Source organism: Ceratotherium simum, chromosome 30 (genome assembly GCF_057802395.1).
Source record: "Ceratotherium simum simum isolate JZ-2026a chromosome 30, ASM5780239v1, whole genome shotgun sequence".
NCBI lineage: Eukaryota > Metazoa > Chordata > Mammalia > Perissodactyla > Rhinocerotidae > Ceratotherium > Ceratotherium simum.
Window position 1 is genome coordinate 7863206 of NC_141929.1, and position 27882 is coordinate 7891087.

A 27882-nucleotide genomic window follows, 5' to 3' on the forward strand; every position below is an offset into this window, starting at 1 on the left:
GAATTTTATCACAGTGGAGCTCACCAAAGGGTTACCCTGTGCTGGCAGGTGAAATAACTTTCGTGCAAAATTTATTCTCCAGCTTTGCCTGCCATCTGTCTGATGAGACAGCATCCCGAAATTGCAAAACAAATGATCATAAAAACTGTTACTTGCAACTACTTATCTTGGGCGAATCAAGCTTTTCTCAATCCTGGTCAACTGCATAAGGCATTTTTCTGGATTTCATATGTACACTGTCATCAAAACATTTTCATTGTTCTCAGGACTAACTATAAATAAAAGTTACAGATTTTTAACCTAAAAAGTGTTTTGATCATCTCTTATGCAGCAGAGTTTTTTTGTTAAGGTTTCATAAAAAAAGGAGGGGATTTATATAGTTTCAGAAGTTTTATAACCAATGACTTGATTTAATATCTTCATTTTATAGAGGAGGCTGAGTGAGGGGGGAAAGATGGCTTTCCCCAAAATCACTTGGTCAGTCAGAGGTCAAGTTTGGGCTGAAATCCAGGGCTTTCAACTCCCAAAGCCTACATCTTCCTACTCTGTGTGGCAAACCAAGAGCTAATTACTACATATGTGAAAAAGTGATCACACTGCAATTGAATTTTTTACTCTATAAAATAATGTATTTTTCCCCAATCTAGACAGACAGGAAATGCCTCTCCCATTTCTCTACCTCGGATACATCCAAAATCCCATGGCCAGTGGTCACCTACCAAGAGGCCTCACCCTTTGGCTAGCCTGCAGGCCTGCATGCAAAAGGCAATTAATAATTGTCTTCTAGCGATTTTCATGCTCATCACTTAAAAATACCCACACTCTCGACCCCCGATCCCTCGTTCAGTCCTCCCCAGAGCCCAGTGGGGCAGGAATCATCACCCCCATTGCACAGATGAGAAGACTGAGGCTGGGAGCGGTCAGTGGCTGGCCCATGATCACACAGCTAGTTGGAGAAACCAGATCCACCTGACTCCAAGCCCCATGTACCTTGGGCTCCCTTGCAGCTCTGCTCTGGACGCACCTTTGCTGCCTGCAAAGCCCTTTTCCAACAGTCACAACAGCGGCTCCTGTTTGTAGAGTGCATGCCACCCACCGGGCACCGTGCTCCACGCACTGCACTGAATGCCCCACTTTTTACGCTTTGTTTTATGGGACTTTTTTTATTGCAAACTTTATGTGCTACTTGGAACAACTCAAAGAAAACTGAGGTGTGCAAAGGAAAACTTAATTATCTCTCCCACACACCTTCTCAAACCCCTCCAGGACACACACACACAATCAACAGTAAATGTGAGGTGTGTATTCCTCCATACTTTCTCCTTGTTCATAAAAACACATGCAAACATATACAGGAGGATTATGGTATGCTCATTGGTCAGTTGGTTTGTTTTACAGAAAATCAGACCTAGCTCCTTGCATGATTCTGCTGCTGGATTTCCTCACAATATACCATGAACATCCCTCCAGATCGAAAGAAACACAACAGACTCAGGCCTCTTTATCAGCTACATAAATGTTGTGCAGTATGGATGGGCCATAATTGACTACTCCTCTACTGAGAGGCATTCAGATGGCTCCCAGTTATGTTGCCAGCCTAATTCAGGCTGCCATAAACAATCTGGTAGTACATTCTCAGGTCCCAGTGCTTTCATTTCTCTAAAACAGAGTCCCCAAAATGCCACTGCCAGGTCAAAATGTATGCATATTTTAATTTAAATTTAAAATAACATATTATCTTCATCAAAAACTATGTTCTCACAAAAAAATGAATGAAAGTATAAAGAGAAGGAAGGCACATCATCTCTCAACCCAGAGATGGTTACTATTAACAATCTGATAAATTTCCTTCCAGAATGAGAAAACACAGAAGAGTCCATTGACTTTTTTCACTTTAACAGACGCAGATGAAATTCCAACCAGACTAACGGCCATTCACATTCCCACCAAGAAGGTGTGCGAGCACCCTGTCCCCACGTGTTCCCCAAAATCACGTTTAAAAACGTCTGCCAATCTAACGGATGAAAATGGTATGTCATTGCCATTCCCACTCTGTATTTCCTGACTAGGAAGGAGATTGAGCCCTTCTCGTGGGTTTCTTAGGAACATGCTGGACTCTGAAACACAGGGGAAACAAAAACATCATTTGATCATTTGCTCAAGAATCATCTTACCGACTTTTGCTGTTCAAACATAAGTTTTTTATAGAAGAGATGGAACTGTTCAAAGCTGAGTTCATCTTTGTGCGCGCCTATTTCCTGTAAATATAAAAAAAAGTGACCACACGATTTTTGGTGTCCACCACAAGCATGCCTCCTCCCAGTCTACAGAAACAGAACGGCTTTTCTACAACATTGGCTAAAATCAAACTCGCATTCCTCTGGACCCAAAGCGTCCACAAGTTTCCTAATTTATCTGCCTGAATAACATACACACCACGGACCCCAACAAGTAGGACCTTTCCCTTGAGCCCCAAAACGGAAGAGTCTCAGCCAGAATTCCAAAAGCTATAATGCAGAACTCTTCCTTTTTGGGGCAGAAGACACTTTCAAATCCAGACATATTTATAGGGTATGTACATATAGGTCATGTTTAAAAGCATAGGAAAACTAACCAAGACTTTCAAGTTAGAAAGAGTTCAACTCCAGGCAAGGTTTGTCCCCTGAATTGCTTAGTGGCTTTGGGGAATTTACTTGACACTTTCAGACCCTCAGTTTCTTCATCTGTAAAATGGGGGAACTACCACTACCCTCCTAGGACTTCCCTGAAACCAAACCAGGTAATGTCTACGTAACACCTGCTCAGTAAAAGGTTCCATAAAGAACAAAACGGTGATCAATGGTAAATGCTTCTCCCATCCCTCTCTTCTCTTCTTAAATCCCCACCTTTCTCTGTGCTTGCCTTCTTGGATTAGTTGGAATGTTGGGGGCAGGTCAAAAGATGGCTTCATGAGCCAGAAAAATGGGTTAACTCTTCCAGAAGCTCATTGGTACAAAAATGAATAAGCTTTTTTCAGCTGAGGAATTGTATGACTCAGGCTGCCGTTGACATGACCACGTAAGTCCTCCAACTGGGGCTGTTGAGATGGAGTGCTTTTGGGTTCTTTGACAAGAGTCAGTATCCCTCTGAGGGCCAGAAAGGGTGGACTGTACAACATCTCCATCCTTGCACTGTTCTGAAAAGCCCCACCTGACCTACTCTATCCCATCACTCATGAAGTGGCTTTACCTGACTCAGATCTACCAACAGCTTAATTATACAAGAACATAAATTAAATGATGGGTGGAAAGAGGAATGGGTGGATGGAGGGATGGGTGGGTAGATGGAGGGGTGGGTGGATAGAGGGATAGGTGGATGGAGGGGTGGGCGGGTAGATGGAGGGGTGGGTGGATAGAGGGATGGGTGGATGGAGGGATGGGTGGGTAGATGGAGGGGTGGGTGGATAGAGGGATGGGTGGGTAGATGGAGGGTGGGTGGATAGAGGGGTGGGTGGATGGAGGGATGGGTGGGTAGACGGAGGGTGGGTGGATAGAGGGGTGGGTGGGTAGATGGAGGGTGGGTGGATAGAGGGTGGGTGGATGGAGGGATGGGTGGGTAGATGGAGGGTGGGTGGATAGAGGGATGGGTGGATGGAGGGATGGGTGGGTAGATGGAGGGTGGGTGGATAGAGGGATGGGTGGGTAGATGGAGGGTGGGTGGATAGAGGGTGGGTGGATGGAGGGATGGGTGGGTAGATGGAGGGGTGGGCGGGTAGATGGAGGGGTGGGCGGGTAGATGGAGGGGTGGGTGGATGGAGGGATGGGTGGGTGGATGGAGGGTGGGTGGATGGAGGGATGGGTGGGTAGATGGAGGGGTGGGTGGATAGAGGGGTGGGTGGATGGAGGGATGGGTGGGTAGATGGAGGGGTGGGTGGATAGAGGGATGGGTGGATGGAGGGATGGGTGGGTAGATGGAGGGGTGGGTGGATAGAGGGATGGGTGGATGGAGGGATGGGTGGGAGGAGGGGTAACTGGGAGACAGACAGGTGGATGGAGGGATGGAAGGGAGGAGGGATGGGTGGGAAGCGGGGGGAAGGGCAGAGAAGAGCCAACTCTGACAACTACACTACCAGGACTTGCATACAAAATGTCATGTCCCTGGCAACCTACACAAGGAATCTTTCATAATATTTTCCAAAAGAAACAGATTTGTTCATATTAGAAGGAAAATAGGCTGCTGGATGGTGAGGGAAAGGGAAGGCTGGACTGGTGGAAACGTTCCAACTCAAGCAGCTTGGTAAACATGGTCTTCCTGGATGATGTCCTCTGCTAGGATTGAGAACATGGTCCTAAGATCTTCACATGATCCCTCTGTCTGGACTAAGACAGATGAACCTAGAGGTGAAGCACTTTCTTGGGCATCATTCAATGGAGCTCAAAGGCACATAGTGGCCTCACATGAGAGGCACAAGTAGCCCTGAGTTCACAAAATCGCCAGGCTGAGCTACGAAACTTACCACAAACTTATCCTTGAGGAACTTGGCACTGCCCACTTTGAAATTGACCAGGGGCAAGATGGTCTTCAACTCTCTGAGGCTGATGCTGCAAAAGAGGAAAAGCCCAGCCCTGTCAACCTCGAGGGGTCTCAACAGTGGAGGGTTTGGCTACACCCATCAGCTCCCACCTCAGACGGCCCTCTATGAGAAGACCTGGTGAACAACTGTTTAGTGAGCACTAAGTGGGAACAACAGACCCTGGGTTCAAGATGGGAGGTGACACCCTGATGAGCAAGGCTGGTGTCCACCCTTCAGGGATGGCCATGGACAAGGGTCACATAGGAGAGTCACAGTGTGGGCGGAACATGGTGTCAGATGACCAGATAACCTTTGCAGATATGAAATATCACAGGGGTTCAAACCAAGGGGAGGTCACTGAAGGCCACAGAGGGGGAGACGAAGGAGCCAACCTCATTTGAGCACCTACTATGTGCCAGGCTACAATAATATTACCTAACCCCTCAGTACATTCAACGTCCTATACAATGTGCATTACCGACCCCCAGGGCTCAGAACAGGCAAGGGGAGGGGTCGGGAGGGAGCACTGCTCAAGGTCAAAGCTGGGCGGCAGCAGAGCCTGTGTCTGAATCAAATCCCAAAACATACAGTCATTTGACCACATCACAGAGACCATGAGTGTGCTTCACTTGGGCCAGGCAGCAAGATGCAGTTTAGGAGGAAAGAAAGGGAAAGTGCATTCCAGGCAAAAGGGATGACAGTAGCAGTAATAACAACAACAGCAATAATAATAATAACAGCTAAAACGTAAATAGTGCATATTCAATGGCAGGCATTGTTCTAGAGGATACATACACACACACACACACACACACACACACACACACGCTCATTTAAGGTTCTAACGGCCTTATGAGGTGGGTACCATTATCACCCCCACGTTCCAGGTGAAGAAACTGAGGCTCAGAGAGGTTCGGTGCTAGTACATGGGGGAGGCGGACTCCAGCACCGTCTGGTCTGGAGACTGCCTGTATCCACTGCATTGGACTGCCTCTTGCAGAACGGCATGACCGGTGGGGAGGGGTGGGATTAGGGTGGTGGGTCAAGGGCATGAGATCCAGACCCTTGTGGCTACGGAGCCGAGTGTCCGGCAGAGCGAGAGAAGGTGGTCTGGGGGGCCTTGGTGTGGTCAGAGAAAACTGCTCTGTGTTCTTGGGGACGTCAGACTGGACATGGGTTGTGCGTGGCCAAGGAAGGAAGCCTGCCCAGGTGGTGGGCAGAAAACGGCCCTGTTTCCCCAACACTGTCAACTCAGCCTCTGCTGGGACATCCAGAAGGAAGCAGCACGTTACACCCAGCAGCTGCCCTGGAGATGACCAAGTGGGACTCCTGGCTGACCAAGTGTGCCCACCTCCAGCCTTCTTGCCTCTAGTCTAACGGCCTCCCTAACATCAGAGACCTTCACCTGCAAGACGCTTCCCTACCCCCCTCCACTACCAGGGCCAGCACCAAGGGTTCTTCCAGAGAGATGCTGAGAACAACAAAAGGCCTCTCGCAGGCCAGGTGGGGCTGGCAGGGCAGAGAAGCAAGCAGACTGGCTGAGACCCCGTTTGTGACCCAGGCCCTGGGGTGTCCAGGAAGAGCCTGGCCAGGGCAAGAGGAAGGGAGTGGAACGGCAGGGGCTGGGCTGCAAGATGAGGCAGGAGAGGGTCTGGCCAAGCTGGCAGCCCAGCGGGGCTCATCCAGGACCAAGGGAGAGGTCAGAGTCCCCTCGGGAACTCAGAGCTTCCAGGCAGAAACAGGGCCAAGGAACCTTCCCACATCCAGAAACAAAGAGACTGGGAGGCTAGGAGCCAGCGTAGCTGCCTGGGGGCCAGTAGAGCAAACAGAGGGCCCGGGGCATGAGAATCTGAGCAGCGGGCCATCCGAGCCCACCCACTCCAACAGGCCCACCTTACAGCGGAGCAACTGAGCCCCAAGGTAAGGGGGCGGGCCAAAGAGCTTCTCTGGGCACCTGTGCTGGGATCTTGTCGCTCCACTGCCCTACCCACACCCCTCCCACACCCCTCCCTCTGGGCATTTGGATCTGTGCTGCACGCCAGACCGGGAGCCAGGACAGGAATACTGATTCCCCCCGCTGCTAGAGGGCAGGAAGTCAGCAGCTCCCAACCTCATCCCTCTCCCTGTCCAGGACTTGTCCTCAGATACAGAGAGTGCCCAGGCCAAGGTCACATCCGGCATCCGATGACTGGTCCGAGTGCGTGGCCCCCTGGCCTCAATTCAGGACAGCTCTGCAGGGCTGTTCCTGGAGCTGCCAGTGGGTTCAGCTGAGACTGTGGTTGTGACTGCATCTCAGCCCCACTCCTCCCGCTGCCTTCACTTCCACAGGCGCCGATGCCCCACGCACTTCCCAATGAGCTCCCTCACATGAACCCACATGGCAGATTCTGCTGCCTGAGGGCTCAACCTGTGACACTAGGTTAGGAACCAGGGCAATCCCTTCACAGAGGGATGGTAAAAACAATCCTCCCACCACAGGCCACAAAGGGCCCCCATCTTCCGGGGCAGACACGGCAAACTGAACAATCATGACATCTTCCCTTCTCGGCCTGGCACCATCCCAGCTCCTGCAGCACTGTATCCCAGGCAGCCTTTACCCAACAGCTGAGGTTGCAGCCTCAGGAAACTTACCTGCCACCCTAAGGCTGGACCAACATCTCCACTACCCCTGGCTTTGTCTAACAATAATAACAATAATAAACACTTGTTAGTGTTTCCCATATGCCAGCACTTTTCCTGTCCAAGCACTTTTCACAAACCAACCCACTGAATCCTCACACCAACCCCAGGAGGCAGGAACTAACATCCCTCCTTGACAGATAGGAAATTAAGGCACACAGAAATTAAGTAACTTACCCAAATTCATACAACTAGTGTTAGAGCTGAGATTCAAACCTCAGCGCTGCCCAACAGAACTTTCTATGATGATGGAAATGTTCTAGAGTTGGGCTGTCCAATGCAGTGGCCACTAGCCACATGTGGCTATTGAGCACTTGAAATGTGGCTAGCTCAACCGAGGAACTGAATTTTTAATTTTATTTAATTTTATTAACTTAGATTTAGTGGCCACCATATGGACAGTGCAGCTCCAGAAGCTTGCTTGCTTCTCTCAGTAGGGTCCCTGCACCAGACGCATCAACACCAGCTGGGAATTTGTTGGAAATGCAAATTCTTGAGCCCCATGCCAGACCTAGTGAGGCAGAGTCTCTGCAGGGGAGGTTGTGCAGGCCTGTGGCTAAAGCCCCCCAGGCAGTCCCAACGTGCTGGAGCCACAACTATGAGCCGCATGAAACCTATTTGCATTCCTGCTGAAGGAGAGAGCTGGACCCACACACCTGCAGCCCCCACCCCCTTCTGCCTCCTGAGGCCCACTCAGTCTTCCGTGTCCCTGCCAGGCTGAAGAAGAACAGGAAACGCACATTGAGCTTATCCAAATACAGTGTTATACGGGGCAAAGGGCAGAAGAGGGAAAGAAATGTCCACAGGAGACAATCTGCTACCACCAGCCCTTGAGGCCCCTGTGCCCTCTGTGGGACTCAGCCCCTGGGAGCCTCACACTGAGGGATGCCACTCCAGTGACCCTCACAGAAGGGTCAGGGGCTTCCCCAAGGGGTATTTTGACCACAGAAATTTTCACCTTATGCACTGACCTTACATCAATTCCCAGATAAGACACAATCAAACTCTAAAGGCTCAAAAAGGCGGGAAGGGGAGAGGTGTCCCTGGAAATCTGGCCAAGATTACCGTTAACACATTCATGCCTTTGACTCAGTCTCCCCAGGCATGGAAATATCAAAAGGCAAGCTTCTAAAGCTAGAACGTTCTGTTTGCCCGATGCTACGTCTAGGAATGAAAAGAGAGGACTTTTGTTCATCCAATAAACACTACTAAGACCGAACCAGTCAGATCCCTGACCTCAAGGAGCCCCTACCTAGGTGAGCAGCAACAGCAAGGGAAAGACTCAAAGAAAGCCCAGCGCATCTCTGACGGGGACTATAGAGTCACACCATGAAGGCCGAGAACCCCATGATGACCCCAAAAATGCTTTTCGTGAGGGTCCTGATATGTTCACTTTGAACAAAATTCAGTGAAAATGTAAACATAAGGAAAAACTGGACACAAATAAAATGCAACTTTTCAAGTCAAATGTCAAATTCCCATTGGTTGAATTATAATGTAGGCATTGACATAATTTCCCTGAAGAGCTGCGGTGAAATGTAAAAGTTCTTATAGTTTAACATGAGGTGAAAACAATCTAATCCTCCCCTCCTTTAGTGTGGGCTGCACTTGGTGATTTATTCCCAAAGAAGAGAGCTGGAGGCCAAGGGTTACTCTACAAAGGAGTAATCTGGAAGATACCACCTCAGCCAGGTGATCAAGGTTGACATCACCATTGACAAGCCATATTGAGAGCATGCACCCCTTGATATGATGTGATGAAAAAGATCTTCACCTCTGTGACATCGTTCCCAAATACCCACAACCTCAGGCTACCCACAACTCCAGTCTAATCCTGACAAAAATATCAGACCAACACAAAATGAGGGACATTCTACAAAACACCTGAGACATACTCCTCAAAACCATCAAAGTCATGAACGATGAGGCAAGACAGAGCTGTCCCAGGACAGAGGAGACCAAGGGGACAGCACAACTAAGTGCGATGTGAGATCCTGGGTTGGATTCCAGGCCAGGGGAAGGACGTTGGTGGAAAAAATGGTAAACTCCAAATAAAGTCTATGGTTTAGTTAATAGTCATGTATCATTGTTGGTTTCTCAGTTTTGAGAAATATCCCACAGTAATGTATGATGTGAACATTAGGAAAAACTGGGCAAAGGGGTATTTGGGAACCCTCTGGACTACCTTTGCAATATTTCTCTAAGCATAAAATTATTCCAAAATTTTAAAATTAAAGATCTTAATCCTGTTCTTCCTTAACAAGATTAAGATCACAGTGTAGTTAGATTTTAATAAAGTAAAATGAACAAGTAAAAACACAAAGTTGAGGATGTAAATCTACTGAAAAAACTGTAGCTGGAGTTAATAGTGCTTATCGTTTAATATCAAATTTACACTAATTTTTTCTAGTTTTCAGTATTTCTAAAATTTTCTCTAATGAACTTGAGTTACTTTCATAATTTAAAAAAAGTCCATGTGCATATTTTAGAAGGTAATAATTGAAAGTGTAAAAATGAAAAATAAAAGGTTGTGTAATACCTAGCCCAGGGTCAGTGCTTGGAAGTTAAATATGGATTAAAATCATACAGTGAAATTTTAAAATGGGCAAAAGACTTGAACAGACATTTCTCCAAAGAAGACATACAAATGGTAAAAAGCACAGGAAAAGATGCTCAACATCACTAGCCATCAGGAAAACGCAAATCAAAACCAAAATGAGATACTACTTCACACCCATTAGGACGGCTACTACCAAAAAAAAAGAAAAGAAGTGTTGGCAAGGAAGTAGGAAAAAGGAAAAAATGGAACCCATGTGCGCTGCTGGTGGGAATGTAAAATGGTTGCAGCTGCTATGGAAAACTGTCTGGTAGTTCTTCAAAAAATTGAACAGTATTACCACTTGATCCAGCAATTCCACTTCTGGGTAATGCACAGAAGAACTGAGAGCAGGGACGTGAACACCCATGTTCACAGCAACAATACTCACAACAGCCAAAAAGTGGAAGCAATTCAAGTGGCCATCAACAGACAAACGGATAAACAAAATGTGGTCTACACATCCAGTAGAATATTATTCAGCCTTAAAAAGGAAGGAAATTCTGACACAGGCTACAGCAACATGGATGAACCATGAAGACATGATGCTCCGTGAAATAAGCCAGCCACAAAAAGACAAATATGGCATTATTCCACTCGTCTGAGGGACCTAGAGTAGTCAGATTCACGGAGACAGAAAGTAGAACAGACGTTACCAGGGGCGGGGGGAGGAGGAAATGGCGAGTTATTGTTTCATGGGTACCGAGTTTCAGTTTTACAAATGAAAAGAGTTCCGGAGACAGATGGTGGTGACGGTAGCCCCACAACCAGAATGTACTTAATCTTACAAAATTGTACATTTAAAATGGTAAATTTTATGCGATGTATATTTTACCACAATAAAACAAACTAAATAGATAATTTTTAGTCACAGGTCAGGGTGGGGAAGATTTCTGCCTTTTACCAGCTTTCAAGAGCACAATTTAAAAAAAAAAGACAGAAACAAACATCAAGTAGTGATGAGTGAGCCTCCAACCCTGGTGCCTGGTACCTGACAGGCTGGGATGCTGTAGACAAGTTCTTTCACTTCTCTTGGCCCCAGTGTCCTCATAGAATGGATCCAGGGCACCCGGCTCACCAGTCGGAGAGCATCCCATAAGCGTTCCACATTCCAACAGTATGTGCAGTGCTGAGCACGTGGCTGCTTCAAAGCGAGTTCTCAACAAATGCCAGCTGCTACCATTTGCCTCTGGAGATGCTGGAAAGTGACCCAGGACACTCAGGCCAAGGAAAACGCCTCGGGGCTAGGCCCGCCCACCGGGCTAGCACAGAGCCGCCTTGGTCACCTTGAGGCTTTGCTTCTGCTGCTCCTCTGTTTTCCTTCAGGAAACACGACAGGTCGTGGGCGACAGTAAAGGAGGGGAACTGGCAGAACAGAAGTCAGTCGCCCCATCACTGGAACCCCAGTCAAAGTTCCTTTAGAAAAGCTCCCTCGGGCCTCACAGAAGCACAGGAAAGGTGGGATTTTCCACATGTTGACAGAGCAGAGGGCTCTGCCCACTGGGAGGGAGGTAAGCGTGGAACAAGGAATCAAGTACGGAAACAGACCTCCTCTCTGCTGAAGGTTCCAGACCAGCCAATGGAAACTTGGATCTTTATGAAGGACTCACAAGAATCCATTCAGAGCAAGAGAGCCAGAGGCAGGCTTCCATTTCTTGACAAGAGAAGATGGAGAAGTGGACTTCGGAACCAAATCAACAACCCTGTACCACCACTACATGGAGAGAGGAGGGCTCCATCTGTCAGTTCTGTGCCAATCTCAACTATGAATCACCTCTACCACAGGGAAAGGAAACGCTCATGGGAGGCACCACCTCTGAGGCTGAAAGAAATCTATGTGTACAAAATTCTCCAACGTGGGGACCTCATCTGACCCACCTCTGTAAGGCCGGAGCGTAGCCCAGGTGTGGGACCACACAGTGAATGCAGGATGAGAGGAGGAGGAGGGAGGGAAGGGCAGATGGACAGAGGAACATGGACGAGCTGCTGGCCGACCTACCAACGTTACTAAACTGTTCACCACTTCGTGGTTACTGTTTCCAAATCATCCCACGGGCATATACAGAAGAGACCATGAAGGCCGCCCAAAGTCTGCGATCAACACGTGATGGAGGACATTGGCCAACACAAAGGCATCTCAGAGAAGGAAAGACTCTCAGGAACAAGAGAGGAGAGCTGTGGAGGTCAGTTGTTGCCTCACATGTGAGACTGACATATCTTAACATAGAAGGGAAGGAAGGAAAAACATTTAAAAATGTTAAAAAAGGTCTGATGTGAGGCTAAAATGATACTATGATCGTAAAGTGCTTAGCACGGTACTGGCATGCTGAGTGCTCAATGAATGGTAGTTTTTATCAATACATTATTAATAAGAACTGGATCATAACCTAAAAAAAAAAAAATGGGTGAGAGGATGTTCAACGTCGCCCATACATAAGGAAATACAAATTTAAGCATAAATCTGCTGTTGCCTTTCACCCACCAGATGAACAAAGGTTTTCAAAGTCTGTCGATGCAGGGTACAGGGAAACAAGTGCTCTCTTGCACCACGAGTAGAAATATAAATGGCTACCACCTCTCTCAAAATGTTAGACCAGAAAACGCTTTGCCGCTGGTATTCCTCTTCTAGGAATTTATCCTGCTCATACACTCCTCACACAAATTTACAGAAAGATAGACCCAAAGGTTTTCATAGCAGCATTATTCACAATGATAATCAATCACAAACAACTCTCTGTCCATCAATAAGGAAATTACCCTGCATCCATCCAAGGACAAATCATGTTTGTTACAAAAATGACTGGCACATGTCCAGCGTAGTGTGTGCCAATAGGGAACCTCTCCAAGATGTACCACTAAGTAAACACATTGACCGAATTACATGTTATTGCATTGCCTGTCTCATGTCTGCCCAGCCCTTACAAACATCACTATTTAACTTGGTCTATTTCTTTCTGGTCAATCTCTCTCCCACCACAAAGTAAGGGCAGGCGCCATGGCGATCCCATTTCTCCCCAGAACATAGAAGGTGCTCAAATGTGAAGGCCCAAATGACAAGGTCTGAGTGCTCCATGGCAGAGAAGTCGTGTCTCTGCAGATGGACTCGAATTTTCCCCTGCACCTAGCACAGCATCCAGAACCTTGTAGGTGAAATCTGACCTCATCAGGACCTTGCCACGCCACAATACGTGCTCCAACCTTCTTGGGAGTTTAAAGAAAGAATGAACATCAGAGTCCAAAATGATCGGGAGAAAACCACAGAAATGTGAATGAATCTTACCTGTTTCTTCTGGTTTGATCCACAGAATAGATCTGCTTTCTCAGCCAACTGGGAAATGCGTTGAGACAAAAAAAAGAGCGAGAGAAAGTTAGAAAATAGCGTAACACTAAGTGCGTTCTATGGGACAAAGGAAACTGGAAATGCAAAGGAAGGGTTTTCCAACTTTCTAACTCAGGGGGGTCAGGAGGCAGCTTTCTCCTTGTGGTTGAAATGCCCAAGCTGAGCCAAGAGGCCCCTTCAACTCTGGGAGGCTGGCCTTCTTGAACCTGATGATTCCCTCTGATGAGATTCGTTAATCCCCAAAAAGCTGGTAAGAAAAATGGTGGGAATTGGAGGGCTTTGGTTCACTGGGAGACAATAATCCACACAAAAATCCCATCCAGACATCCACGACATTGACAAGATAGTCCTGAGGAGGCCTTCGTCAACCCATGACGGAGCCGCAGATGGAAAATTCCAAACTTTCGTCTGACTATCCTTGATCAGTCAGCTTAATCCCTTCTCAAATCCTTTAAGAAGGAAGCCCTCCAGTCCTCCCCTCAAACATAACACCCATACACGTTTCTGTCTCAGTTTCAACGCACTCCTCCCCCCCAACAGGCCAAGGCCAAGGCCCAGCACTGAGAGAGGCTCTTCTGTGAGACATGAAAAGTCCACAGCCACTATTGGGCACCTACTGCATACAGGACACTCAATGAGCCTCCAAGACGAAATGTCCCATTTTCGTTTCCTCCACCCATGTTGGCTAAAGAGAGCAGAATAAATGAATGAACGAGTGAAAAAGAGAGAAACAGGCAAAAAAGCCAATACCTCTCAATGATGGTGGGTGTGGATGCATTCATCGCTTCTTGGTGTAAGATTTTCAAGCCTGAGAGCCACTTTGTTGCATCTTCTCTAGAGTCAGCTGGAGAGGTGAACGGGGAACAGAAATGCTGTGTTAGTCCCAGGAAGACCTCTGCTCAGAGACCCTAGCCTCCCTCCCCAGCCCCATCAGACCGTGGGGACGGGAGAAGCCGTGCCGGTTTCTAGTTTTGCAGGAGGGCACCAAGCAGGCATCACCTTCACACCTTCATGGTTCTAAGGCCTGCTTTTTGTCTGAGATGAGGCCCTGTGCCCATGATGAGCCTTCCACAGCAGGGGTGACAAGTGGGCAATTCTGTTTTAAGAATTTTAGCTTTTAACCCTAGGATAACAAAGATGCAGAACCTGGGATAACTTGCAGCACAACCCTGAGCAGGCCCCTCAGCATTTCCCCTGTTTCCAATCAAGGCCAGAGAGAGGAGTGGAAAGTAGGCGATGCTGATGCCCGTGAGGGAAGCAGCAACAAGTGGCGGATAAGAGCTTAGCATCACTGCCAAGTTCCACGGCACCACTTCAGGGCTGTGTGACGTTCAGCTGATTACTTAACCCCTCTGTGCCTCATTTCATCATCAGTAAAAGAGAGCTAGCAATGCAAACACCTCGCTGAGTTATTAACATCTCCTAACCACCAGGCACCTTGTTAGTCCAGAGAAGAGCAGGCCGAGGTTGCTGCTCTCACTCTTCCGTGTGGATGGGGTGAAAACTGAGGCTCAGGAGGCTCAAGAGACCTGCCCCAGAGCCAGAAAGTGAGAAGCTGGGGTCTGAATCTAGTCTTGCCCATCTCTCTCCCTGACCTTGAATTCCAGGGCTCTGGAGGAGGGACCTGAAAGTGGGACAGACACTAAAGCTGGCATCCGGGGCTCCAAGTATCGTTTGGGCTCTGAGGGTCTCCTACCAAGAACAGTGGCCAGGCCTCAGCCTACACTGGGCCTAAGTGGACACAGCTCTGATGGATCACGGTCACGGGCCCCTCTCTCTCCTGCCCCATCCCTGCCACCCGCCACACACCATCAATCAGACATACATTCCTCATTTCCCACGTCCAGCTTCCTGCTTCCTTCCTCCAAGCCCTCACAGGTGCAATGCCCTCTCCCTGGACCGTCCTCCCTCTTTTCTTCCAACTCCTACTGATGCCTCAAAACCCAGTTTAAAAGTCACCTCCTCTGCAAAGCCTTCCCTGGACTTAGGCACTCTCTGCTCCTACAGCACACTGTGTTACGCTTGGACTACAGCTCTCATAGCAGTCGCCTGCAAGTTCCTGTCCACACGTCTGTCTCCTCTGTCTCCCCAAGCAGACTGTGAGCTCCTTAAAGGCAGTGACTGGGTCTCATCCATCGTTATAGCCCCACTGGCATCTAGCACAACCCAGCACAGAGCAAATGCTCAAAAGATGAAATAATGAATGAGACATTAAATCAACAAGAGCTATCTGACCCTAAATTAAATGTCCCTACCATCGCTCAATGTTAATTGCTTCCCCCCACTTTGGTCTACTTTTAATGGTATTTATTTCCTCTCTCATCAGTCATGATTATACGGACAGCTCCAGATCACTGAGTTCTAGGATTGGACCCGAAGGTAGTGACAAGCTTCTGCCCCTGAGTAAAGGGTCTGAGCTCTTCCACAGCTCTTCTTCTGGCCTCACAGAGGCCTCTTTGGCTTCTTGGTGGATTCACAGGGATGGCCAGAAATGTCACCTCCGGATACATGTGTCTATGTGTGTGTACACATGTGTGCATGAATATGCATGCAGGTGTGTGTACGTGTACTGCGTATGTGTGTACTGTATGTACGCATGCACGCCTGTGTGTACTGCATATACGTGTGTGTGTGGTGTGTGCATGTTTACGTGTGTGAGATATAAGATTTCAGGACAGTTCCCTCAGATCAGTTAAGCTGAATAAATGGTATAGGCCAGGCTCTGCTGGGTAAAAAGTGCAACCTGCCTTTAGCTCTCAGCATCAGCCACACAGGCCCTTAACATAATCCTTACAACATCCCAGTGAGATAGGCATTATTATTCTCCCCGTTTCACAACTGCGTAAACTGCAGCTCAGAGAGGTTGAGTAGCATGCCCAAAGGCACACAGCTAGAAAGGGGCAGGGTTAGGATTCAAACTACAATGCCCCCAAACATGCATTAGTGGGTAGGCAGGTGTGAGCATCCTGCTGGAGAGCTTCCTGGAAGAAACTAGGGCACAGCGAGGAGAACAGCACATTGACGTGCACCCACCTGCTAAGCTGAGTGTGCTGAGGACAAACTGGGTGCCGTACAAGATGGTAAAGCAGCAGTCTTCCTTCTGACGGACTGCTTTTGCACGCTCAAAATCCTTGGAGTTCTTCCCTGGGCGGATTTCCTTTATTTCCATGATATCCACTGAAAGAAAATCAACGTGAGCCAATGAGAGGCTGGAGTTCACTCCACCTGAGGATGCAGACACACCCCTGCACCCCAGACACACAGCCCAATAAATTCTTTTTTTTCCTTGGGTTAGTGTGAAATGAGTTTCTGTCACTTGTAACCATAAGAATCCCAATACATACATCTCAGTTCTTGCACTGAACAGAAATAGGAAAGTGAGGTATTCCTGGAAATGAGAGAGTTGCGAAGGAGAGCTCAGCTTTGACCTGCGAGTAAGGAAGAAGTCAGACCCAAGTGTAGACAGGTGAAGAAAGGCATTTAGTGTCTGGGTTCAAATAGCAGGGAAGGTTCACGGTCATTCACAGGTAGCAACAGGAGGAGGGTGCAGAGAATGAAATTAGAGGACAAAGGGACAGAATGAATGAAAAGCTTCTGTTTCTTACTACGGGTCTGGCTAGCTTGAAGACAGCTTGGGGGACAAGAGTCATGAAGTGATGTGAAAAGACTTTCAATAGACAGTGTTTGCTCTGCATCCTGTGTATGGTGGTGGTTACACAAATCTACACATGCGATAAAATGCCATAGAACTATACACCAAAACAAAAACAAAATCAACAAAAATCAAATGCATGTAAAAAAGTAGTGAAAACCAGTTAAGGTCTGTAGTTTATTTAATAATTTTGTAGCAGCGTCGATTTCTTGGGTTTGATAACTATGGTTATGAGAGATGTTACCACTGGGGAAGCTGGACTAATGGTACACAGAAACTCTACTATTTTTGCAGTGTCCGCATGAGTCTAAAATTGTTTCAAACTAAAAACTTTTAAAAACCACTTATCAATTTGGGTGGCCCTATTATTGGGAGGGGTGATGTCTCTAAACCTTGGGGGGTAGAGGGGCGTGCGGACATATCCACAGTCTTCACCTGCCCCAGAAACCTGGGAGTCTTTTTATCTTCATTCCTCAAAAACAAACGACACAACACAGATCCTTTGTGCGCGCTGAAATTCACATCTTCTAGGAGGAAATTAGTACTAATGATTTAACTGCTTTAGCAGTTATCTAAGAACATTAAAGGTATTAAGATTTGTTCTCAGAAATTACTCACTCACCCAGTTGGCTGCCAGTCAAGAGTCTAGTGACTTTAATCACAAATGTGTGGAAACTAAACAACTGTGACTAAACAACTATTCAACTACTGGATCAATGAAGAAATCAAAGAAGAAATTAAAAAAACACCTGGATACAAATGAAAATGAAAACACAATATACCAAAACTTACGGGACGCTGCAAAAGTGGTACTAAGAGGGAAGTTTATAGCAATACAGGCCTACCTCAAGAAAAAAGAAAACTCTCAAACAATCTAACACTATAGCTAAAAGAACCAGAAAAAGAAGAACAGGGGCTGGTCCGGTGACGTAGTGCTTAAGTTCACACGCTCTGCTTCGGCAGCCTGGGGTTTGCGGGTTCAGATCCCAGGCACAGACCTACACATGACTTATCAAGTCATGCTGTGGCAGCGTCCCACATACAAAGTAGAGGAAGATGGGCACGGATGCCAGCCTAGGGCCAGTCTTCCTCAGCAAAAAGAGGAGGATTGGCAACAGATGTTAGCTCAGGGCTCATGTTCCTCACAAAAAAAAAAGACGACGACAAAGAACAAAGTCAGTAGAAGGAAGGAAACAGTAATAAAAATCAGAGCATAAATCAATGAAATAGAGACTAAAAAACAACAGAAAGAGCCAGCCCTGGTGGCCTAGTGGTTAAAGTTCGGTGCTCACCGCTTTGGTGGCCCAGGTCGCTTCCCGGTCACGGAACCACACCACTCATCTGTCAGCTGCCATGCTGTGGTGGCAGCTCACACAGAAGAACTAGAACAACTTACAACTAGGATATACAACCTTGCACGGGGACTTTGGGGAGGAAAAAAAAACGTAGAAAGGATCAATGAAACTAAAAGCTGGTTCTTTGAGAAGAGAAACAAAAATGACAAACCTTTAGCCAGACTCACCAAGAAAAAAAGAGAGAAGGCTCAAATAAATAAAATCAGAAATGAAAGAGGAAAAATTACAACAGAGACCACAGAAATACAAAGGATTATCAGAGAATACTATGAAAAGCCATATGCCAACAAATTGGAAAACCTAGAAGAAATAGATAAATTCTCAGAATCATACAACCTCCCAAAGTGAATGAAGAAGAAACAGAGAATGTGAATAGGCCAATCACAAGTAAAGAGATTGAAACAGTGATCAAAAACCTCCCAAAAACCAAAGGTCCAGGACAAGATAGCTTCCCTGGAGAATTCTAACAAACATTCAAAGAAGGTTTAATACCTATCCTTCTCAAACTCTTCCAAAAAATTGAAGAGAATGAGATGCTTCCTAACTCATTTTACAAGGCCAACATTACCCTGATACCAAAACCAGACAAGGATAACACAAAAAAAGGAAAATTACAGGCCAATACCACTGATGAACATAGATGCAAAAATACTCAACAAAATATTAGCAAATCGAACACCATAATACATTAAAATACCACAATCAAGTGGGATTTATGCCAGAGATGCAGGGATGGTTCAACATCTGCAAATCAATCAGTGTGATACACCACATTAACAAAATGAAGAATAAAAATTATATGACCATCTCAATAGACGCAGAGAAAGCATTTAACAAGAGCCAATACCATTTATGATAAAAACTGAATAAAATGCGTATAGAAGGAAATTACCTCAACATAATAAAGTACCTCAACAAAATAAATATATGACAAACCCACAGGCAACGTTATACTCAATAGTGAAAAACTGAAAGCTATCCCTCTGAGAACAGGAACAAGACAAAGCTGCCCACTCTCACCACTCCTATTCAATATAGTACTGAAAGTTTTAGCCAGAGCAATTAGGCAACAAAAAGACTTAAAGACATCCAAATTGGAAATGAAGAAGTAAACTGTCACTATTTTTGCAGATGACATGATTCTACATATAGAAAACACTAAAGAATCCACCAGAAAACTATTAGAAATAATCAACAACTACAGCAAAGTTGCAGGGTACAAAAATCAGTTGCATTTCTATACACTAATAACAAATCAGCAGAAAGAGAACTCAAGAATACAATAGCAACAAAAGAATAAAATACCTAGGAACAAATTTAACCAAGGAGGTGAAAGACCTATATAATGAAAACTATAAGACATCACTGAAAGAAATCGAAGAAGACATAAAGAAATGGAAAGATACTCTGTGCACATGGATTGGAAGAATAAACATAGTTAAAATGTCTATATTACCTAAAGCAATCTACAGATTCAATGCAATCCCAATCAGAATCCCAATGACACTCTTCACAGAAATAGAACAAAGAATCCTAAAATTCATATGGGGCAACAAAGACCCGGATTAGCCAAAGCAATCCTGAGAAAAAAGAACAAAGCTGGAGGTATCACACTCCCTGACTTCAAAATATAGTACAAAGCTAGAGTAATCAAAACAGCACGGTACTGGCGCAAAAACAGACACACAGATCAATGGAATAGAATCGAGAGCCCAGAAATAAAACCACACATCTATGGACGGCTAATCTTTGACAAAGGAGCCAAGAACATACAACGGAGAAAGGAAAGTCTCTTCAATAAATGGTATTGGGAAAACTGGACAGCCACATGCAAAAGAATGAAAGTAGACTATTATATCTTACACCATACACAAAAATTAACTCAAAATGGATTAAAGACTTGAAGGTAAGAAGCGAAACCATAAAACTTCTAGAAGAAAAGACAGGCAGTATTGGGGCCGGCCCGGTGGCGCAAGCGGTTAAGTGCGCACGCTCCACTGCGGCGGCCCAGGGTTCCCCAGTTCGGATCCCAGGCGCGCACCAACACACCGCTTGTCAGGCCATGCTGTGGCGGCATCCCATATAAAGTAGAGGAAGATGGGCATGGATGTTAGCCCACAGCCAGTCTTCCTCAGCAAAAAGAGGAGGATTGGCAGATGTTAGCTCAGGGACGATCTTCCTCACAAAAAAAAAAAAAAAAAGATAGGCAGTATGCTCTTTGACATCAGTCTTAGCAGTATTCTTTTTGAATACCATGTCTCCTCAGGCAAGGGAAACAAAAGGAAAAATAAACAGATGGGACTACATCAGACTAAAAGCTTCTGCATGGCAAAGGAAACCATCAACAAAACGAAAAGACAACCCACCAACTGGGAGAAAATACTTGTAAATCATATATCTGACAAGTGGTTAATTTCCAAAATATATAAAGAACTCATACAACTCAACCACAAAAAAATGAACAACCTGATCAAAAAATGGGCAAAGGACATGAACAGTTGTTTTTCCAAAGAAGATATACAGATGGCCAACAGGCACATGAAAAGATGTTTAGCATCACTAATTATTAGAGAAATGCAAATCAAAACTTTAATGAGATATCACCTTATACCTATCAGAATGACTACAATTAACAAGACAAAAAATAACAAATGTTGGAGAGGATGTGGACAAAAAGGAACCCTCATTCACTGCTGGTGGGAATGCAAACTGGTGCAGCCACTACGGAAAACAGTATGGAGACTTCTCAAAAAATTAAAAATAGAAATACTCTATGATCCAGCTATCCCACTTCTGGGTATTTATCCAAAAAACATGAAATCAACCATTAAAAGAGATTTACGCATCTCTATGTTCATCACAGCATTATTCACAATAGCCAAGATGTGGAAGCAACCCAAGTGCCCATCAACGGAAGAATGGATAAAGAAGATGTGGTATAAATATACAATGGAATACTACTCAGCAGTAAAAAAAAAAGACAAAATCTTGCCATTTGTGACAACACAGATGGACCTTGAGGGTATTATGCTAAGCGAAATAAGCCAGACAGAGAAAGACAAACACCAAACACCGTATGATTTCACTCATATGTGGAAGACAAACAAACACATGAATAAAGAGACCAGATTAGTGGTTACCAGAGGGGGTGGGGGGAGGGCGAAAGGGGTAAAGGGGCACACATGTATGGTGATGGATAAAAACCAGACTACTGGTGGTGAACATGATGCAGTCTATACAGAAACTAGTATATAATAATGTACACCTGAAATTTACACAATGTTATAAGCCAATATGACCTCAATAAAATAATTGAAAAAAAAAAAAAAGAAATAACAAGTGTTGGAGAGGATATGGAGAAAAGGGAGCCCTCAAACACTGCTGGTGGGAATGCAAACTGGTGCAGCCGCCATGGAAAACAGTATGGAGACTTCTCAAAAAATTAAAAATAGAAATACCATATGATCCAGCTATCCCACTTCTGCGTATTTATCTAAAAAACATGAAACCAACAATTCAAAGAGATTTATGCATCTCTATGTTCATCATAGCATTATTCACAATAGCCAAGACTTGGAAGCAACCCAAGAGCCTATCAACGCATAAATGGGTAAACAAGATGTGATATATACATACAATGGAATACTATTCAGCCACAAAAAACATGAAATCTTGCCATTTGCAACAACATGGATGGATCTTGAGGGTATTATGTCAAGTGAAATAAGTCAGAGAAAGACAAATACCATATGATTTCACTAATATGTGGAAGATAAACAAACACATAGATAAGGGGAACAGATTGGTGGTTACCAGAGGGGAAGGGAGTGGGGGGAGGGTGAAAGGGGTAAAGGGGCACATATGCATGGTGACACATAAAAACTAGATTATTGGTGATGAATACGACGCAGTCTATACAGAAGCTGAAATATAATAATGTACACCTGAAATTTACACAATGTTATAAACCAATACGACCTCAATAAAATAATTTTTGAAAAAAGAGTCTAGTGACTTTAAGCAAATATTCTTTTTTTTCCTATCTAGTCTAACAATGATTACCTAACCATCTCTTTCCCTGTAAAATATCTCTAAGAGAGAATCTTTGAATTGGCTTACTGTGAGCTTTTACCCTTACAGCAAAATTATAATAAAAATTTGACACACGTATGTAACTAAAGAAAAAATTTCAGATAATGTGACACTGTCTTTAGGCAATCACCAAGTCTTATCAATTCTACTTTCTTTTTTTTTTTTTTTTTAAAGATTTTATTTATTTATTTTTCCCCCCAAAGCCCCAGTAGATAGTTGTGTGTCATAGCTGCACATCCTTCTAGTTGCTGTATGTGGGACGCGGCCTCAGCATGGCCGGAGAAGCAGCGTGTCGGTGCGAGCCCGGGATCCGAACTCGGGCCGCCAGCAGTGGAGCGCGCTCACTTAACCACCAAGCCACGGGGCCGGCCCTCAATTCTACTTTCTAAACTGTTCTTGAATCTGTCAACTTCTATCCATTTCCATGGCCAACACCATAATCCAAGCCACTGTTATCTCTTGTTTGGTGTACCGAAGTAGCCAGAAGTTACCCCCAATCATCTTTATGAAATGCAAATATGCTCATGCCCCTCCTGGGCTTCCAACCTTCCGATGGTGTGCGAGTGCTGCTGCGAGCAAGCACAAGGCCCAGTGTTGACCCCGCCAACCCTGCCTGGCCCAACTGCATGTCCTCACTCTCCGTGCTCCAGCCACACTGGTGAGCAGGTGGCACTCACTCCCACCCAGGATATTAGCATGTCCTGTCGCCTCTGCCAGGCATGCTTTTAGCCTGGTTATCTCCAAGCTCTCCCTTCCAGTTTCAGCTCAATCACCATCAAACTCACAGAAAACCCTCCAGCTCCTGCTATGTTACAGACCAAGCCCCTCTCCCCGAGAGCACTGAGCAGAGGTAAGTGCTTATTGGTGGGAATCGTGGATTCATAGCACTTGCCCTTGCTTTCCTCACCACTGTATCCCACACCTAGCAGAGTGGCTGGTACACAGTGGAGCCCAATAACTAGTTGTTGAAAGAGGAAGGGGACAGAGAGAGACAAGGACACAGGGACAGAACTAGAAATGGGAGGGAGAGGGAGACAGACACACAGATATGAACAAACACAATGGAGACACCCAAACAGGGTAAAAGAGGGACAGGGATACCAGACACGAACAGAGGACAAACCACCAAGACGAGGAGGGGGAGAGACACAAACACACACACTCCAAGTCAGACAGAGAGAAAGAAACACGGCAGAAGGAAAGAGAATGAAATATAAACAGCCACTCTAATGCTGCAAGTGGCCCCGATCATCCATACGCTCTCTTTCACTTCAGTGCAAGCAAGCATCCTCGCTGTGGAAGCCAGTCCTGTCCCAGGAGAGGGCTGCAGGCCTCCACCCTCATCAGCCTCCATTAGGTCATCTTGACTACTTCCCTTTCTTCTCCCCAATATATACTGGCTTATTCATCATACTTCTAAAAAGACTACGCTTTCTCCATTGGACGGCCTTTGCTCCTATGTCAAAGATCAGCTGACTATGTTTATGTAGGTCTGGGCTCTCTATTCTGTTCCATTGATTAATTGTCTATTATTTCACCAATACCTCATTGTCTTGATAACTCTGGCTTTACAGTAAGTCTCGAAGTGAGGTAGCATCAGTCCTCTGACTTGGTTCTTCTTCAGTGTCGTGTTGGCTATTCCGGGTCTTTTGCTTCTCCATATAAACTTTAGGATCGGTTTGTTGGTATCCACAGAATAACTCGCTGCGATATTGGTTGGAATTGTGTTGAATCTATAGACCAAGTTGGGAAGAACTGACACTGAGTCTTCCTATCCACGAAGGACTAGCTATGCACCATACCTTTAACCCTTAGCCAGACATTCTGCTGGATATACTTGGTCCTGGCCCTCAAGAGTCTTACAGACATACCAGCCTCATCCAGGAAGATAAAAATAAAGGCAATGGTAATCATGTAAAACTCTCATTCATCAGCACAGTGCTAACGCTTTGCACATTGTCACAGGTGCTTTGCACATTGTCACAGGTCGGTTCCCTGGAAGCCAAGCCTAAGGCAGAGACTCTTGTTCAAGTGGGGGGGGAGGGGACGTTAAAGGAGAAGGGAGTGCAGGAGCAGGATGAGGCAGAAGAAAGCTGAACTAGGTTGTGGTCCCAGCAGAGGACAGTCTTCACTCAGCCTCGTCACAGGAAGGCTCCAGAGCACAGACCACACCAGGGAAGTGGGTCCTCCTGGAGGCAGGGAGGCTGGCCTCTTGTCCTCCCTGCTTCCAGCAGCTGGGAGAGAGGTGCACGGGCCTGGTAACGAGATCTGGGTGGGGTAAGACAGCACCTCCACACTGACTCATCGGTCCTCGCAACAACACTGTGAGGAAGGTACAGTGACTGTCCCTATTATACAGATGAGGAAACGGAGGCATGAAAAGTGCCTTGGCCAAGGTCACCAGCCAGCAAGTGGGAGAGCCAAGATTTGAACCCTTATGTTGCTTCTCATGGTCAAGCAAGTGACTCTGAGAAGCAACACAAGGCTATGCAGCCCTCTTCCCACTGTGCTCCACCAGCAAGTTCCACCACACGCACACGCACACACTGCCTCCTGCCCACGACGGATCTCATTTAAGTGACTTCCCCTCAACACTGCCTTCCTTCTCCACCTCCCTGTGCTGATCCATCCTGTTATTTTTACACCCGTCCTGTGAAGTTCCTCACTAGCTCCACTTGTATTTATAGGGTTCTTTGTTTACCTGGGTATCTGCACTCTCCTCTAAGCCCCAGAGGAACAGGGATGGTGTCTGTCTCATTTACAACCAGAGGCTCACTGCCGCCTACATCAGAGCCTGGCTCAGAGCAGAAGCTCAGAGCTGTGCAATGAATGAATGAGGTTTCTCGGGTGTCTTGGTTTGGCTTTCCCCAGAAGCAGACCCCAAGGTGAGTGAGTGAGCACCAGCGGTTGGTTTGGGAGGTGATCCCAGGAAACACCAGTAGAGGAGTGGGGAAGTGAGACTGGGAGGGGAAGGAGCTGATAAGGAGGTTGCTATGTTATCAAGCTGGTACCCCCGTGGGCACCTGTAGCTGACCCCACGGAGGACTCTGGGAGTCCCTCCCTCAGTGTTCACCCCACTGAGGAGCGAGGGAGCTTGGGTATTTCTCCCCAACCCCTACCTGCTGTTGACTGAGGGCTGCCTTGGGGGGCCTTAACTCCCCAGCCCTCAGGCAGAGGGCTGAAGTGTTCACACCAAGCTGCCTTCTTCATGCAGAAGCGAACGCTACAGTGATCAGGGTGAGCCCACGGCAGCCTCTGCTACATTAGGTTATCCATCTGATAGTTTCTGTGCTACCCCCATGGGATGCAGGAATGACTATGTTTCAAAGGTCAAAGGCCCAGCATCTCCCTAGTTCAGGCAGAACAGTGATGGATGCGGACCAGTCAAAGTTATTGAGGAGAATCGCTTCTCTAGGCTCCCCCAGGAGAGCTGCCACATGGAGACGGGATGAGATGTTACTGCCCCTGTACATTCCCTACCCCCCAGGGTATCCTGGGTCAGCTGGCGGTTCTGGAATTATACATAATCAGCACACTGTTTTTTAATATAACAGCTGTATTAAGATATAGTTCACATAGCATACAATTCATCCATTTAAAGTGTACAATTCAATGGCTTTTAATGTATTCACAGTCTTGTGCAACCACCACCAGAGTCAATTTAAGAACATTTTCATCACCACAGAGAGAAACCCACACCGCTTACCCCTCACTCTCCAGTCCCCTCTCACGCCCACACCAGCCCCTGGCTACCACTAATCTACTTTCAGTCTCTATAGATTTGCCTGTTGTCGACATTTCACATAAACGGAATCATACAATACATAGTCTTTTGTGTCTGGCTTCTTTCACTTAGCATAAAGTCTTCAAGGTTCATCCATGTTGTTGCGTATATCAGTACTTCCCTCCTTTCTATGGATGAATAATATTCCATTGGACAGACAGACCACATATTATTTATCCATTCATCTGGTGATGGACATCTGGGCTGTTGCCACTTTTCGGCTACTGTGAATGGTGCCGCTATCAACATTCACATACAAGCTTCTGTTTGAACACCTGCTTTCAATTCCCTTGCGCATCTCCTAGGAGTGGAAAGCACTCCTCTACTGACTACACTCTCAGGGCTGCATGCATGATTGTGAGGTGGCCCTTTCATGCCATGGGGCTGTCTGGCCATCAACCCAGGTGGGTGGAAAGTCACCTGCTGTGTGAGAGCCTGTGGCTGGGGCCTCCGTGAGGAGAAGGTGGCAGTGGAGCCACCACCAAGCCCTTCACAGCTATCACGTCACGTCCCAGGCCTTCTGGGCAAGCAGGGGCCAGCTCCAGGGGCACCAGAGGGCTGGCCACTGTCTGGCCACCCCCTTGATTACCAGGAGCCCCAAGAAGGTAGGAAGGAAATCTATCGCGGGGGGTGGGGGGGTGGCGTGGTTTTCTATTTGGTAATCGGCGGAGGGTGAGGGGCCCACTGGGCATTTTGCCGCTGTGCTCAGCACCTGATCTTGCATCACACAGGGGCACCTTACTGAAGGACGATCCACCACCCACGGGGTGTAGAGAGCGAAGGGGTGTGGGGGTAAGGCTCGCTGCACTCAACCAAGTTAATCCCAAACCACCTTTCTGATCTGCAGCAGGAAACAAAATCCTAGTGCTGGGGCTGCAAACTCACATGTTCCCAGGGGCCTCCCAAGTCATGAGAAGCATGTGGCTGGTGATCAGTGGATGAACTCCGGAACCAGCCCAGCTGGGTTCAAATCCCAGCTTATAACGGGTGGCTTTGAGCAGGAACGTCACCTCTCCATGCCTCCATTTGCTCATGTGACCAACAGGAGCCATGACAGTCTTCCCACACAGCGCTCTTCAGGGATTAAATGAACAAGTGTCTGTGTACGTGTGTGTGTGTGCACGTGTGTGTGTATTAATAGCACCTGGTAAATTTAACTTATAAAGATGCAGTAACTTCTAAGTGCTTGTTAGCTATTATTTTTAAAATAATTCTTTAAATTATTAATGCAATTGAGTAAATCTGGACTCATTTAAGGCATAAGAAAACACAGTCTCTCAATTTATCTGTTGTGGAAATTGAAGAGGCAGATCCATATGTACTGATATGGAAAAAACTCCACAACAACTTATGTAAATAGGATGCTGGATGTATGTGCCCGTATCTGTGTGTGTGTCCACACGTACATACACACATGTGCATGCACATATTACATACAGGTGTCCATCACCATTCAAATTCTCACTATCCAAATATCCACTACAACTTGCAAATGTTTTTTACCCCAAATGCACCACCCAGGTCACACACCTGCTACAGGACGTTCATGTGCAGGCACTGATGAGAATACTGGCGTGCGTCAGTCTGCAACAGGAGAGGAGCATAGCCAGTGCTCTCAACGTTGAAAATCATCACGCATCAAACTTAGTGTCCTGCCCACCCTACTGAGTCCTTCTTGTGTCCTACCGTTTACTTCCGACCAGCAAACTACCAACCAGAGTCCAATTTAGATGACTTCTTTAGTATTTTTAACAGAATATTTCGTTGCCATTTCCATTAAGTTACAAAATAGAGGACAGAAAAAAAAATCAAAATTCAAAACCAATACCGTT

At 46.2% G+C, this 27882-nt stretch overlaps 1 protein-coding gene across 2 annotated transcripts in view; it reads right to left on the reverse strand.

Annotated features, from left to right (window-relative positions):
• Positions 1–27882, reverse strand: part of PLCG2 (phospholipase C gamma 2) — a 150291-nt gene that overhangs the window by 75105 nt on the left and 47304 nt on the right. For both annotated transcript variants that reach the window (XM_087419882.1, XM_087419883.1), the window contains exons 3-7: positions 16201–16344; positions 13918–14011; positions 13108–13155; positions 4496–4580; positions 2175–2258 (exon numbers count right to left, since the gene is read on the reverse strand). In XM_087419882.1, coding sequence (XP_087276008.1) covers positions 2175–2258; positions 4496–4580; positions 13108–13155; positions 13918–14011; positions 16201–16344 — 455 coding nt within the window. The remainder of the gene's footprint in view (positions 1–2174; positions 2259–4495; positions 4581–13107; positions 13156–13917; positions 14012–16200; positions 16345–27882) is intronic.